This window comes from Anomaloglossus baeobatrachus, chromosome 10 (genome assembly GCF_048569485.1).
Source record: "Anomaloglossus baeobatrachus isolate aAnoBae1 chromosome 10, aAnoBae1.hap1, whole genome shotgun sequence".
Taxonomy (NCBI): domain Eukaryota; kingdom Metazoa; phylum Chordata; class Amphibia; order Anura; family Aromobatidae; genus Anomaloglossus; species Anomaloglossus baeobatrachus.
This window is the reverse complement of record NC_134362.1, coordinates 166,387,185-166,402,597: the sequence shown is the minus strand read 5'-3', so window position 1 is coordinate 166,402,597 and position 15,413 is coordinate 166,387,185. Positions and strand designations below refer to the sequence as shown.

At 47.6% G+C, this 15,413-nt stretch overlaps 1 protein-coding gene across 1 annotated transcript in view; it reads right to left on the bottom strand.

Annotated features, from left to right (window-relative positions):
* The window catches only part of SLC12A4 (solute carrier family 12 member 4), a 504,360-nt gene that overhangs the window by 252,766 nt on the left and 236,181 nt on the right, over positions 1 to 15,413 (bottom strand). Inside the window, 2 exon segments of the mRNA XM_075325791.1 lie at positions 6,395 to 6,559; positions 9,616 to 9,830. Of these exon segments, the coding sequence (XP_075181906.1) occupies positions 6,395 to 6,559; positions 9,616 to 9,830 (380 nt within the window).

Sequence of the window (15,413 nt, the reverse complement as noted above, 5' to 3'; positions counted from 1 at the left end):
GATTGAGCCGCACTGCTCAAACCGGATGTGTGAAAGTAGCCTAATACACGAGTACATACAAAGATGGGGACAAAAACGATTTTCTAAAATTAATTGGTAAGTATGGAAATTTTTAATGATATCAGGTTATCTGTTCAAAATACTTTGAGAGGGTTATTGCGAACCGAGCAAATGAGGATTACCCAGCCGCTCAGTATCATTGAAATACAATATCAATATGCAGCCTGGGAAAGAAAAGGAAAGAGTTCCACCACTGTAATGCTAGGAAGCGTTTTAGCCGATTCGCATTTGTATTCCTGTACAGTAGAACCTTGGATTACGAACATAATTGGTTCCGGGAGTGCGCTCTTAAACCAAGTTACTCTTATATCAAAGCGAATTTTCCCATAGGAAATAATTGAAATGCAGACAATTCGTTCCAAAACCCAACAATATTTACAGTATTTATACAAACTTATTACAGTAATACAAAATAATGTACTGTATTCATATAAAATTATTACAGTACACTGACACAAAATACTGAACAGTAAAGAACATAAAACAAATTAAACTGCACATTAGCTTCCAATGGAGTTGCTGGTGTGCGGGAGGTACAGTATAAGCAATGTGCTGTACTGGTTAGCAGAGAGTACAATTCTGTATCCAAAAATGCAAATTGATAGAAATGCTATATAGTATATACTGTACTGTGCAATGGTATACTGTATACAGTATACAGTACATATGTACAGAAAGTTACCTCTAGAGCGGGTCAGAGTGCGATGAAAGGACAGAACCGGAAGTGTGCACGGTGGACATTTGCTCTTATTGCAAATCATTGCCCTTAAACAAAGTTACAAATTTGTAAAAAGCTTTGCTTGTCTTTCAAAATGCTCTCAAACCAAGTTACTTCTAAACCAAGGTTCCACTGTATTCTAAAGAGGCTGAGAATTAAAAGGAAGAGTGACGGGGAACTGTTTAAGTGAGAAAATGGAGAGACTCGCTATTGGAATAAGATAAAAGAATCTCTTTATTAATGACCTTGTGGATGGGATTGATAGTAAAGTGTCAGTCTTTGCTGATGACACCAAACTATGTAGGATATTAAAAACTGACCTTGATAGTATAATATTACAAAAAGATCTGGATAAGATGTCAGAATGCTTGAATACTTGGCAAATGAGATTTAATGTTGATAAATGTAAAGTAATGCACCTAGGACGGAGTAATCCTATAGCTGCGTATACATTAAATGGAAGTAAACTCGGGACTACAGAACAGGAGAAGGACTTGGGGATTCTCATTACAAATAAGCTGAGCAGCAGCACTCAATGTCAGGCAGCAGCTGCTAAAGCAAACAAGATTCTAGGGTGTATAAAAAGAGAGATTAGATCCTGTGATCCCAACGTATTGTTACCCTCTATAAATCACTTGTAAGGCCACATCTGGAATATGGGGTCCAGTTTTGGGCTCCACATTTTAAAAAGGACATTCAGAAGTTAGAGTCAGCTCAAAGGTGGCAACTAGACTATTACAAGGAATGGAGGCCTCCCATATGATGACAGGTTGAAAAAGTTAGATATGTTTAGCTTAGAAAAAAGACGTCTCAGAGGAGATCTCATTTATATGTATAAATACATGTGTGGTCAGTATAAAGGACTGGCACATGACTTATTTCTTCCAAAGACAATACTAAGGACCAGGGGGCACTCACTGCGAGTGGAAGAAAAGCGATTCCGACACCTAAATAGGAAAGGGTTCTTTACAGTTAGAGCAGTCAGACTGTGGAATGCCGACCACAAGAGGTAGTAATGGCAGATACTATAACAGCTTTTATATCAGGGCTGGATGATTTCCTCAGTACAGAACATTGCTGGTTATAAGTGACTTTGTGACCAAATGTAGAACTGGTGGAGGAAGGTTGAACTAGATGGACCTAGGGCTTTTTTCAACCTTAGTAACTATGTAACTATGTAAAAAAAGAAAGTCTGTGGATCAAGGTAGGGGATAAGTAAAGAAAGAAAGGGGAATAGGGAAAATGTAGATTACTCCCCAGTGTCATGTGACTCATTAGTGTTACAAGGTCTCAGGTGTGAATGTGGAGCAGGGGTGTTAAATGTGGTGTTATTGCTCTCACACACTCTCATACCGGTCCCTGAAAGTCCAACATTGCACCTGACAAAGAGGTGTTTCTGGAAAAAAAAAATTGTTTCTCTACAATCAGATGGCCTAGTCTACAAGAAGATTGCCAACATCCTGAAACTGTGCTGCTGCACGGTGGCTACGACCATAAGGCAGATAAATAAGACCGATTCCATTCGGAACAGCCCTCCCCATGGTGGACCAAATACGTTGCGTGCACATTCTCAGTATCATAAACAGAGGTTTTTTCAAAATGGACAAATGAGTGCTGCCAGCATTGCTGCAGAGGTTAAAGGGATGAGGAGGCGGGGGGCAGCCTGCAAGTGCACACTGCATGAAATAGGTCTGCATGACTGTCATCCCAGAAAGCCTCTTCTAGACAAGGTGCACATGAAAGCCCACATATAATTTGCGGAACCAAACAGACTAAGGAAAGGACATGGTTTAATGGAACCATCTCCTATGTTCTCATTAAACCAAGATAAACTTAATTGCTTTACATGGTGTCAAGCGAGTGTGGCGGCAACACTAGAGTACAAAGACAAGTGTCTTGATACAGTCACCTATAGGGATGGGCGAACCCGAACTGTAAAGTTCGGGGTCCATACTGTACACATGGTGTTCGTGCACACGACCCTGAACACGAGCTTTCTGGGACGTTCATGTTACAGTTCGTGTTACAGTTCGGGTCCAGGGGCTGTTAAAAAAAAAAACCATTATGATCATACTTACAGGTCCTGCGATGCGTCCTTCAGACTCTGCCTCCCAGCACTTCTGCTTCCGCATCCGTCCGATCATTGCTGTTCCCCCCGGTAAGCACCTCTGGCTCCTGCCGTGACGTCATACACATGTGACCAGTCACATGTAAATGCTGTATTACCTCATTGGCTACAGATTGATCATGTGAGTATGACATCATCAAAAGTCCTGGTGCGCCGTGATGCGAGTGTCATCGCATCATGGCGCACAATCTCCCAACGGCAGTGGGTCAGCTGCATGTATTTCCACAGCTGAGGCGCTACTGTCGGGAGAGTGGGGTGATGCAATGCGAGATGCAAGTGCAATCATCCCCTCACTATCAGCTTCTGCTTCATCACTCTGTCCAGAGCGATGTAGCAGACCTGAAATGGCTCTCTGTGTTTCTATGTATAGACATTGTCTGTAAACAGTGATGAAGCAGAGTTGACTTTGCTCTTTGTTTTTCACTGTGTATAGACTGTCTGTGTGCACAGTGATGAATCTGATATTGCTGTCCCAGTGGATTACGTCGGACTAAGGATTTTTTTATAATAAAGGTGGAGTCTCTAAATTTTTTTTGTTTTATTTCTAATAAAAAAAAAATTCTCTGTGTTTTTTTTTTTTTACTGTTTCCTAGAAATTCATGGTGGCCATGTCTAATTTGGCATGATACCATGGATTTCGGGCTTAGTACCATCTGAGAATGCAAAGCTGGTATTAACCCCTTTATTACCCAGCAAGCCACCGCCATCACGGCCGCTGGACGAGCCGGGTAAAGCACCTGGAAATGGTGCTAAGAAACAATGCGCCATTGCAGTCCACAACCGCCCCAGAAAATGGCGCGTTCATAGAAGCGCCATCTTCTGGTGCTGTATCAAACTCTTCCAGCGGCTCTGGTTCTGCTCCCCCGTGATGTGTAATCACTCAATGAGTGAGCAGAAGCTGCGGGTTGGTAAGCAGTGACGTCACCGCTGGCACCGTTGCCATAGTAACCTAACAGGCGGGTTACTATAGCAACAGTGATTCCGATGACCTGATTCCTAGCGCCACGATTCACCAGCTGTGGTAGCCAATCCCTGCATGTGGGCTGACTCTGTAAAGAGTGCCGACATGCAGGAACGGGGAGCCAAGCATGTGCCCAAGCATCTCGCCAGTGCATGGCACTCGCCGAGTATACCGAGTGCGGAGATGGTTGGGTGAGCATCGCATACCGGCGAGTTGCACTGACAGGACCTAGCATGATGTCATAGCCATGTGACCAGTCTGTAGCCAATGAGAAAATACAAAATTCACATGTGACTGGTCACATGCTATGATGTCACGGAAGGTCCTTGGGTTACTGGGCGGCACAGCGATGATTTACTCGGAAGGAAAAGCAGCGGGAGACAGAGTGAAGGACGCGTTGCAGGACCTGTAAGTATAATGACAATGTTTATTATTAACTATGTTCTTTATTTTACAGCCCCCCCCCGCCCCATCACATAACTGTAAAGTCCAAGTTCGGGGTTCGGACGCAAGTTCGCGTTATATCAGAACCCAAACGCAAACTTTACAAAACGTTCAAGCGAGTCTCCCGAACACTGAACATCGGGGGGTTCGACCATGACTAGTCACATATGGTGTTGGAAGTGTCATGATTTGGGTCTGCATGATAGCTGTCGGCTGTGGGAAGCTACAGTTCATTGAGGGAACCATGAATGCCAACATTTGGCTGTGTGTTGAGTTATTTAGAGGTCACCAAATTTTCACTGTTAAGCGGGCTTTACACGCTGCGACATCGCTAGCCGATGCTAGCAATGGCGAGCGTGATAGCACCCGCCCCTATCGTTATGCCGATATTTGGTGATCGCTGCCGCAGCGAATATCATCGCTACGGCAGCGTCACACGCACTTACCTGGTCGGCGTCGTCGCTGTGACTGCCGAACAATCCCTTGAGGGAGGGATGTTCGGCATCACAGCGACGTCACCGTGACGTCACTAAGCGGCCAGCCAATCAAAGCGGAGGGGCGGAAATGAGCGGGACGAACATCCCGCCCACCTCCTTCCTTCCTGGCGTGTGGCAGGTAAGGAGAGGTTCCTCGTTCCTGCGGCATCACACATAGCGATGTGTAATGCTGCAGGGACGAGGAACAACTTCGCCCACGCGACAGCAGCGATAATTGAGAATGGACCCCCATGGCAACGAGGAGCGATTTTGGACGTTTTTGCAACGATTCAAAATCGCTCCTAGGAGTCACACACAACAGCGGCCGGATGTGCGTCACAAAATCGCACAAAATCTGTGACCCCAACGAGATCGCTGTAGCGATCTCGTAGCGTGTAAGGCCCGCTTTATACAAGCTGTACACTGACTACTTTACATTGTATAAAAGTGTCATATCTTTAGTGTTGTCCCATTAAAATATATGTATGTACAGTATGTATGGTGTAAATCTATATATTTTTAGTGACAAAAATATATAATTGAAGTAGAAAGGTTATCTTTTTTCAACCTATGTAACTACTATAAAAAAGAAATCTGTACAACCTTGTTTTTTATTTCTTTCACTATTCCTTACTTTCCCCTTATTTTTTTATCTTATTTTAATTGGTCACTATTTTCACTTTCAATTACTTCAATCTTACACATTATCAATTATTTTATTTATTTTTTTTACTTGTACAGTATATACTTATTTGTGTATATATTCAGACAGTCATCACGCTTTGCGCGCCAGTACATATCATGGGCCAGATGCGCTTCACATCTGCACTCTCCCCTCTTTTAGTCTGGAGGGCCCGTCACCAGAGATGGTGTTATTCTATGTTGTCCTCTCCGCTTGCGTGCGTCCTCTGGGTGCTTAATTCCTGGGCGCTACCATCATCAGGAGGATCATCACAATGAATGTGCACCACATATAGCCATAGGTAAGCACTATTTTTTATATTATATATATATATATATATAAAATACATATATATATATAAAGTATAATATATATATATATATATATACACACACAATATATATATATATGTATATATATAAAATATATATATATATTATATATATATATATAAAATATATATATTATATATATATATAATTATATATATATATATATATATAATTATATATATATATATATATATATATATAATTATATATGTATATATATATATATATATATATATAATTATATATATATATATATATATAATTATATATATATATATATATAATTATATATATATATATATAATTATATATATATATATATATATATATATAATTATATATATATATAAATATATATATATATATATATATATATATATATAATTGGTATTATGTTATCTAGTTTGGTATTCAAACTAGATAACATAATAACTTGATTTCTTTGCAGTAGGTGCAATGACTATTTTGATATATTTGAATTTATTAAATTGTTTAATTACAGTGTTCTTGTCCTTTCAGTCACAACCTGCAGAAAAGAACGGTCTTGCTGCTGTGATCCTACACATGATCCTCTACAAATAAAAACTACTTACCAGTTACAGATGGGAAAAAGATGCCAACAAGAACCGTAAATGCGGTTGTGATGTCTGCCAAGACATATAGATGAAGCTTACTCTTAGATCCATGAACTTCCAAAGAATGGATGTTTGATTTTTCAAGTATTTCACCTTTTTCTAGGTAAGTACTCCACAAGTTATCTGTAGTTTTCAATAAAAAGTGCATAGTAAAATAGTTAAAATATCAGAAAAACACGGGGCTCCACAGAATTATCTCAATTAACAGCAGCCAGAAAATGCTGTGTTTCATCAGAAAACTGCTGTGTTAAAACGTGCTATATTTAAATAAGATATTTCTGTTGCTTCTTTTATCATCTCAATGCTGTTTGTAACTTTTGGTATACAATGGTTATACATAGTCTACACACTCCTGTTAAAATGAAAGCTTTGTCTCGTGTATACAAATCCATTCAAGGAATCATTTCAAGACTTTTTCCATTTTTAATGTCACCTATTATCTGTATGAATCCATTGAAAAATGTAATGCTCGCCGGTGATGAGGTAGCAAGCGGGAGTGAACCCACCGAACCACAGGAGAAACCAAGGCTTATCCCGGCGTGGGAGGAGCTTAACTAAGCACCTACCAAGTAGACACCAGGTGCCACTCCCAGGGCAGTGCCCAGGACAGTGGCAGCTGAAAGGAACCGGGTTGACAGCAGGACAGACACTGGCAGAAGAAACAGGGCAGAAATAGGAGCATAGACTGGAAGGGAATAAAAGCACAAGTAAAGGCAGGTACGGGACATCCGGCTGAGGTCATCTAGCACAGGACATCCGGAGGGACTCTGGTCATCAAAGAACAGGTTCAGGACTTCAGGCATCAGGCTCAAAATTCAGGAATAGAACATCAGGAGGGAGACCGGACATCAGACACAAAGTCATCAGGCATGGATCACCAGACTTTAGGAGTAACTCCAGACATCAGGGTACAGGACATCAGGCAGATGCAGCCGAAACGGCCTAGGTAGACAAGACGACAGTGCAGATGGGTACAGATACAGGTGCAGGATACAGGTTGGTATCAGGACACAGACAGAACAGGAAAAACACAGCAGAGTCAGAGCTGGTTAAATGCAAGACGGGTGCTGGTTACAGGCAGACCAGAGCAGACAGGATGGACCAACAAACCGGTAGTAGGATAGAAAACTTAAGACTTTCTCTGGCCTCTCCATCGGGAAGGGGGCTTTAAATACCTGGTGCTGCTCAGCGATAGGCTGGGGAGACCTTTGCAAGGTGCAAACACTTCCTCTTAAAAGGACAAAAAGTGCGCATGCACCCTAGGCTGGAGGCCAGGAAACCCTGAGTGGCATGCGCAGGGCCTGAGTTCTAGGCGGGAGTTTGAAACTACACGTGGGCGGCAACCCAGAGGCACAGAAAACCACGTGACACGTGGATGGCCATGCAGGTAAGTAGAGGACCACACAACAATGGCCATGCAGGAGTGCAAAGGACTACGCGACACATGGGTGGCCATGTGGGTAAGCAGAGGACCACGCAAGGTAACGATGGCTGTATGGACACAGGGGGAGAGGAGAGTGCATCGACAGGGACACTGGCGCTACAAGAAAAACTGAAATAATTTTGAGAGGAAATAAAAATAACAAAACTAAAATAATGTGGTTGTATAAGTGTGAACACCCTCTTATAATTGTGGATGTAGTTGTGTCCAGAGTAGGTGGCAATGTCATAATGTGTCAAGAGCCTATTTCCAGACTATACCTAGCTATGGGGGCTATTAGTGCCAGTTTAAGTATTTTTAAACCAAATATAGGTCTTAACATCCACTCATGATAAGTAATAATAATAATAATTTTATTCATTTATGTAGCGCTATTAATTCCACAGCGCTTTACATACATTGGCAACACTGTCCCCATTGGGACCTATCAGTATGTCTTTGGAGTGTGTGAGGAAACCGGAGTGCCCGGAGGAAACCCACGCAAACACGGGGAGAACATACAAACTCCTTGCAGATGGTGTCCTTGGTGGGATTTGAACCCAGGACCCCAGCGCTGCAAGGCTGCAGTGCTAACCACGGACGCTACTGAAGCCCAGGTACTGCTATAGATTCCAATCCATCAGGACAGGAATCCAACTGATCAGGGAGAGGGACCCCCCTTTTTTTAAAGGTTTCCTGTCCTGATGGAGCGGATCCCTCTCTCTCAGTGGGTGCTGTTGTGGCGATAGGAAAAGTGTGCTTACAGGATTTTTTATGTATAATTAGGGTTTTTATAGTTTATGTCTATCGTGAAAGCTAATGGGATAAAAAAAAAACAACAACATCAAAATAGTAAAAGGATATTCCAATGAAAATACTTTAATATAATCTTTACATTAAAATTGTAAAGGCAACCTGTCACCGGTTGTTCATAATACTCACCTAACAGTCGGTGCGGAGCAGACTGGTCGGATGGGCGTCTCCGTTCTCCGGTTCCCGCGCCTCCTCTTTCAGCTATCTTTGTCCTCCTTCTGAAGCTAGTGTGGATGACGCGTTCTACATCATCTACACTAGCCAATAGTGAGGTCCTGTGCAGGCGCACTTTAATTTGCTCTGAGCAGAGCAGATAAAAATGCGCCTGCGCAGGACCTCACGGTCTGCTAGTGTAGATGACATAGAATACTTCATCCACACTCGCTTCAGAAGGAGGACAAAGATAGCCGAAAGAGGAGGCGTGGGACCCGGAGAACGGAGACGCCCATTCGACCAGTCTGCTCAACACCGACTGTTAGGTATTATGAACATCCGGTGACAGGTTCCCTTTAAGCCTGCACTGAGAACACCGCTACAATGAGGAAATTAACTTTATTCCTCTCAGCATTCTTGGGCTCTCAGTCATAGATCTCCAACTTCAGTCACCCCTCTGTTCAGCTGTAACCATGTGCCGGTACTGACAGACATCAGGCTCAGCATGAAAGCCAACTGTCAGTGCCAAAGCGTGGTTACAGTCGCCACTCACTATGCACTGAGTGGTGACTGAAGCCATGCTGACACGCCTATGACTGAAAGTCCAAGACTGCCAAAAAGAATAAAGTTAGTGTCCTCCTGGTAGCAGTACTCTTCATGCAGGCACAGGACAGCTTCTGAACACTATTAACCTGTAGATTAACCACATAGCTGCATGTTAATAGCGTTTTTTTTGTTGTTGTTTTTTTTACATGACAGGTTGCCTTTAAGGCATTGTATTATTCATATTCACCTGACAAGATGCCACTGGCTGCTCCAGGAATGCCAGAAATTTCACTCACATTGTTATGAAGAAAATACTCATCACACATGGCACTTGAAAAATTTGTAGACCCGCAGAACAGTTCAGACAATTTAGTTGCCACTGTGACATTATCCACATTTACGGTCTTGGCACATACATCAAACTGGCCTCTTGCAAGGGTTCGGTTGCCCAGCACACAAATTCTATTTAAAGACAAAACAAACAAAAAGTCACAACAACACTTCATACTTGCACTGTAAGAAAAAAAAATCAAAAAATGAATAAAAGCAATAGAAAAAATTGAATTAGCCTCGTTATGGGGAAAAAAAAAAAAAAAAAAAAAAGAGACCTATTGGTCATATGTAGCGCCCTGGAAAACCAGGTAGTTGAACATGTAGGCCCCCGCACAACACCCATCCCACGAAGGGTTAAACCAGCAGACCTGAAACCCTAGTCACCCCCCTCAGGGAAGGACGGACACACCAGTGGGCGAGACCAGGCGGACAGGGAACGCCCACCTAGGGGTCTAGAGGGCCCGGGGCAAGAAAACAGACAGAAAAGATTAGCTTGGAATCAAGTTCGGAGTGGAGTGGAGGAGGTGAGCTCAGGCAGTCAAGGCCTGAAGTTCAAGTCTGGAGGTGCCAGGGTCGGAGCCCTGACACCTTGGCTAGGTGGCACACGGTAGTCAGAGTCTGCAGGAGATGGGAAGACAGCAGCCGGAGATCCGAGGTGGACCGGGACAGGGTTGGAGCCCGCCGGTACCGACACCGGAGAACAGACCCGGAAATCGTGTACACAGAGGGGGTAGTTGGACCCTGAAGCCAGGACCGACACCGCCGGCCTAGCTAATTAACCAATTGAGGGCAGGATTTTAGGTCCTGTCCCAACCTAAGTCCCGAAAAGTAGACAACCATCCACAGAGAGGGATAGGGCAACCGCCAGGCCCCGTAGATCCCAAGGGTCAGCGTCAGATGGGCACGGCTCCCAACCAAAGGACCGGGAGCGGACTACAGTGTTTCACACAGGGAAGTCCTACCTACAACACACGGAGTGCAGAGAAGAGAAACTTTGACTACCAACATGGCTGTGGGATCAGATACACCCGTCTGCGGCAGCCGGCCACCATCCCCTTGGTTTACCACAGGACTTGTGCGCTTCATTCGACCGTGAGTAACATCCCCGGCCCAGCTGGGTGCGCCAGCCCCTGCAATCACCATCCTCAGCACAAAGACATTGGGCCCCGGAACATCCATCCCTACCCACGAAGGGGTTAACATGCAGCTGCCAGCCCAACGTCCCCGGGATCCCCGCAACGGCAGCGGTGGGGCTACATCTCACCACACACCATGGGTGGTGTCACAGACATCTTACAAACAATCCCGTTCAAATACGTTCCCCTTTTATTCGGAGTGTCTGTCCGACCCCCGGGTCCGGAGGACCCCTCGAGCCGCACCATAGATCCGGATCCGAGCAGTACCGGCTGCTGGCACAAGGGCGGCACACATACATTAATGGTCCTATCAAGTAGTGACTTTTCATACAGTATATATAATCCCATGTACAGCAATATGTTATTATCCTGGAATTGGGCTTAGTGCTTCCAAAGAGACTATGGCCTGTCAAAGCAATCAACTGTATTGGCTCCTATGGCATTTCATTTTTGTAAGAACTAACATAGTTAAATAGATGGGTAGAGTGCTCAAAAAGGGACTAACATGTAATCTCAACCCTATTTTAAAATGTGCAATTTTTATTAATATTCATTAAAATGTACCCACAAACACACACAAACATATAAATGAGAATGGATCACGATATCCTTGTAAATAACCAAGGCGTTTTATATACACACTCACTTTAGGAAAGGGAAACTAATATAGCCCTATAAGGGTAGTGTATCCCTACCTAACAACGGAGGGTATGACACCACAAGTTACCGGGCGCCCCCGTTCCACGTCGGCTCTCCCTCTCCCTGACCCTGATATAGGGATGGGGTGGAAAGCCCTATAGTGGTGCTTGCATAGTACAATATATATGAGTTCCCAAATGGTAATACTCCTCCCTGTATTGTTTTCCTTAGATCAAGAAGGTATCAATTACTGATCTATAACCAGGAATTCCTATTCATGATACTAGCACTGTACAAGACGTATAGACTTCTATTCCTAATACATTATCTTTATGCAAGGTAGTGATCCATAAGAGTTATTTACAACCACATATGTTACAGGGTGGTATATCCCAAAAGTATATTACAGTCACCTAGAGTCATATCACAAGGGGCTCAGATAATTTCCCCATTATACCCCAGGAGCTGAAAGAAAATTGGGATACAAACACCACTGCAAAATAGAAAAGGTCGTGCCAATCATATTCTATATAATATAGTATAATGGGGATTAAAGATGAATTACTTCCCTGAAAAGCAGGAATCCAGGCCTGCCAGGCCTCAACGCGTTTCTCCTCTCCATTCAGAGGTTCATCAGGAGGCTAAGGGGAGATGGCAGCGGGTCCTGTTCAATAACAATCCATGGCTGTAAGCAGCGTTCACGTGCATGAATGAGGTATTTAAAGCATGGCGGCGGGGGAAGGGGCGGTCACATGAACCAATTAGACAAAAGGGCTTAAGTGTCTGCAAGTTTCTACTGGACATGCCGGAAAAAAATCAAACACTAGATGCCTGACACACACACTGAGCATGCTCCATAGACCACAAGACATAGGGCACACGGAGGTCCAGGGGAGTGTCAGTGGTGAACTAAGCATCCAGTCATAGCATGATAGGAGTGGCCACATGAAAATGTTTAACCATTGAAGCCACATACAAGCGCGATCACATGACAACGCAGCCAGAGGGCTTCAATGTCTACAGGTTAACACTGCGCATGCCTAAGAAAAGGCAAGCGTTAGGATTTTATAGCGCTCACTGCGTATGCCCAATTATCACATAGAGCACGGGGCATTAACCCCTTAACGACCTTGGACGTACTGAGTACGTCATGGTGACATGGTGCTAAAGGACCCATGACGTACTCAGTACGTCCTGGCGAAATCGCGGTCCCGGAGCCCCGGGGAGTGAAATTTATTTACTTAAACGGTGGATTCGGGAAGGAGGGGACCTCTGCCTGACGTCAGGAGGGGTGGTGCCTCCTCCCCGAACCTACAGAGGCTGTGATTGGCTGACGAACGCCGCTCAGCCAATTACAGCCACTGTAATGTTCCAGCCATTGAAAATGGCTGGAACATTGAAATTCAGCCCTGATCAGTGCTGCTGTAGCACTGGCCATTGGCTGGAGCTGGGTGATCGATGCTTCACCCGCCCCCAGCTCTGATTGGAGAGACCGGTCTTGTGACCGCTCTCTCCAATCAATGTGGATCTGCGGCCTGTGACCGTCCCTGGAAGCCGAGGAGAGCGGTAAGTTGTTGTCCCCGCCGCCCGCCCCTGTCCCCGATCGCCCCGCCGCCCGCCCCTGTCCCCGATCGCCCCGCCGCTGCTCCCGCTTCACCGCTGTCCCCGCCGCTGCTCCCGCTTCACCGCCGCTGTCTCCGATCGCCCCGCCGCTGCTCCCACTTCACCGCCACTGTCTCCGATCGCCCCGCCGCTGCTCCCGCTTCACCGCTGTCCCCGCCGCTGCTCCCGCTTCACCGCCGCTGTCTCCGATCGCCCCGCCGCTGCTCCCACTTCACCGCCGCTGTCTCCGATCGCCCCGCCGCTGCTCCCGCTTCACCACCGCTGTCTCCGATCGCCCCGCCGCTGCTCCCGCTTCACCGCTGTCCCCGCCGCTGTCTCCGATCGGCCCGCCGCTGCTGCCGCTTCACCGCTGTCCCCGCCGCCATGCTCCCGATGCACCGCTGTCTCCGCCGCCATGCTCCCGCTCCACCGCTGTCCCCGCCGCCATGCTCCCGCTGCACCGCTGTCTCCGCCGCCGCTCCCGATCCACCGCCGTCCCCGCCGCCATGCTCCCGCTGCACCGCTGTCTCCGCCGCCGCTCCCGATCCACCGCCGTCCCCGCCGCCATGCTCCCGCTGCACCGCCGTCCCCGCCGCCATGCTCCCGCTGCACCGCCGTCCCCGCCGCCATGCTCCCGCTGCACCGCTGTCTCCGCCGCCGCTCCCGATCCACCGCCGTCCCCGCCGCCATGCTCCCGCTGCACCGCCGTCCCCGCCGCCATGCTCCCGCTGCACCGCCGTCCCCGCCGCCATGCTCCCGCTGCACCGCTGTCTCCGCCGCCGCTCCCGATCCACCGCCGTCCCCGCCGCCATGCTCCCGCTCCACCGCCGTCCCTGCCGCCATGCTCCCGCTGCACCGCTGTCTCCGCCGCCGCTCCCGATCCACCGACGTCCCCGCCGCCATGCTCCCGCTGCACCGCTGTCTCCGCCGCCGCTCCCGATCCACCGCCGTCCCCGCCGCCATGCTCCCGCTGCACCGCTGTCTCCGCCGCCGCTCCCGATCCACCGCCGTCCCCGCCGCCGCTCCCGATCCACCGCCGTCCCCGCCGCCGCTCCCGATCCACCGCCGTCCCCGCCGCCATGCTCGCCACTGTCCCCGCCGCCGTCGCACCCACCTTTTTCAGCCGCTGCTGCCCCCGATCGGCGGCGGCCGCCGCCTCCTTCATCGGCTGCCCCTTCTCCATCGCCACACCACCTATCCCTCCATGTGCTGCAAGCCACCCTCCCCCCACGTGGGGGGAGGGTGACTGGCTTGCAGCACATGTGGGGGGAGGGTGGCTGGCTTGCAGCACATGTGGGGGGAGGGTGGCTGGCTTGCAGCACATGTGGGGGGAGGGTGGCTGGCTTGCAGCACATGTGCTGCAAGCCACCCTCCCCCTACATGTGCTGCAAGCCAGCCACCCTCCCCCTACATGTGCTGCAAGCCCCCCTCCCTCCCCCTACATGTGCTGCAAGCCCCCCTCCCTCCCCCTACATGTGCTGCAAGCCCCCCTCCCTCCCCCTACATGTGCTGCAAGCCCCCCTCCCTCCCCCTACATGTGCTGCAAGCCCCCCTCCCTTCCCCTACATGTGCCATCTCTCTCTCCCATCAGACTCTGCCCCCCTCCCCGATCTGCTGCCTGCTCTCTCCCATTTTCCATCTACTGCCCCCTCTCACCCTCCTCGATCTGTTGCCTCCTTCATCTGCTGCCTCTTCTGTCTGCTGTCTCTTCTGTCTGCTGTGATCCTGCTGCCTAGATCCATCCTGTAAGGTAGGTATCCCCATCTCACCCCCCCCCCATCCTCTGCCGCTCCTCCATCCGCTGCGCCATTTCCCATCCATCCGCTGCGCCATTTCCCATCATCCATCCGCTGCGCCCTTTCCCATCCTCTGCCGCTCCTCCATCCGCTGCGCCCTTTCCCATCTTCCATCCGCTGCGCCCTTTCTCATCTGCCGCCCCGCCCTCTCGCATCGCATTATCCAGCGCAGTTGCTCGCTTCCAGACTGCAGTGGATGATGCGATGCGAGACTCGTGCATTGCTCTCACGTTTGGCACTGGTCTTGGCAGGCGCTCATTTTTTTTTTTTTTTCTACTGATGTCTGTATTTTTTATTTCGCCAAACTAATTTTTTTTGTATGGGGGGGGGTCTAGTTTCCAAAATGGGATCACATGTGGGGGAGCTCCATTGTTTAGGCACCTCAGGGGGTCTCCAAATGAAACATGGCGTCTGCTAATAATTCCAATCAATTTTACTGTGAAATGGCGCTCCTTCTCTTCTGAGCCCCGCCGTACGCCCAAACAATTGATTTCCACCACATATGAGGTATCGTCGTACTCAGGAGAAATTGCACAATA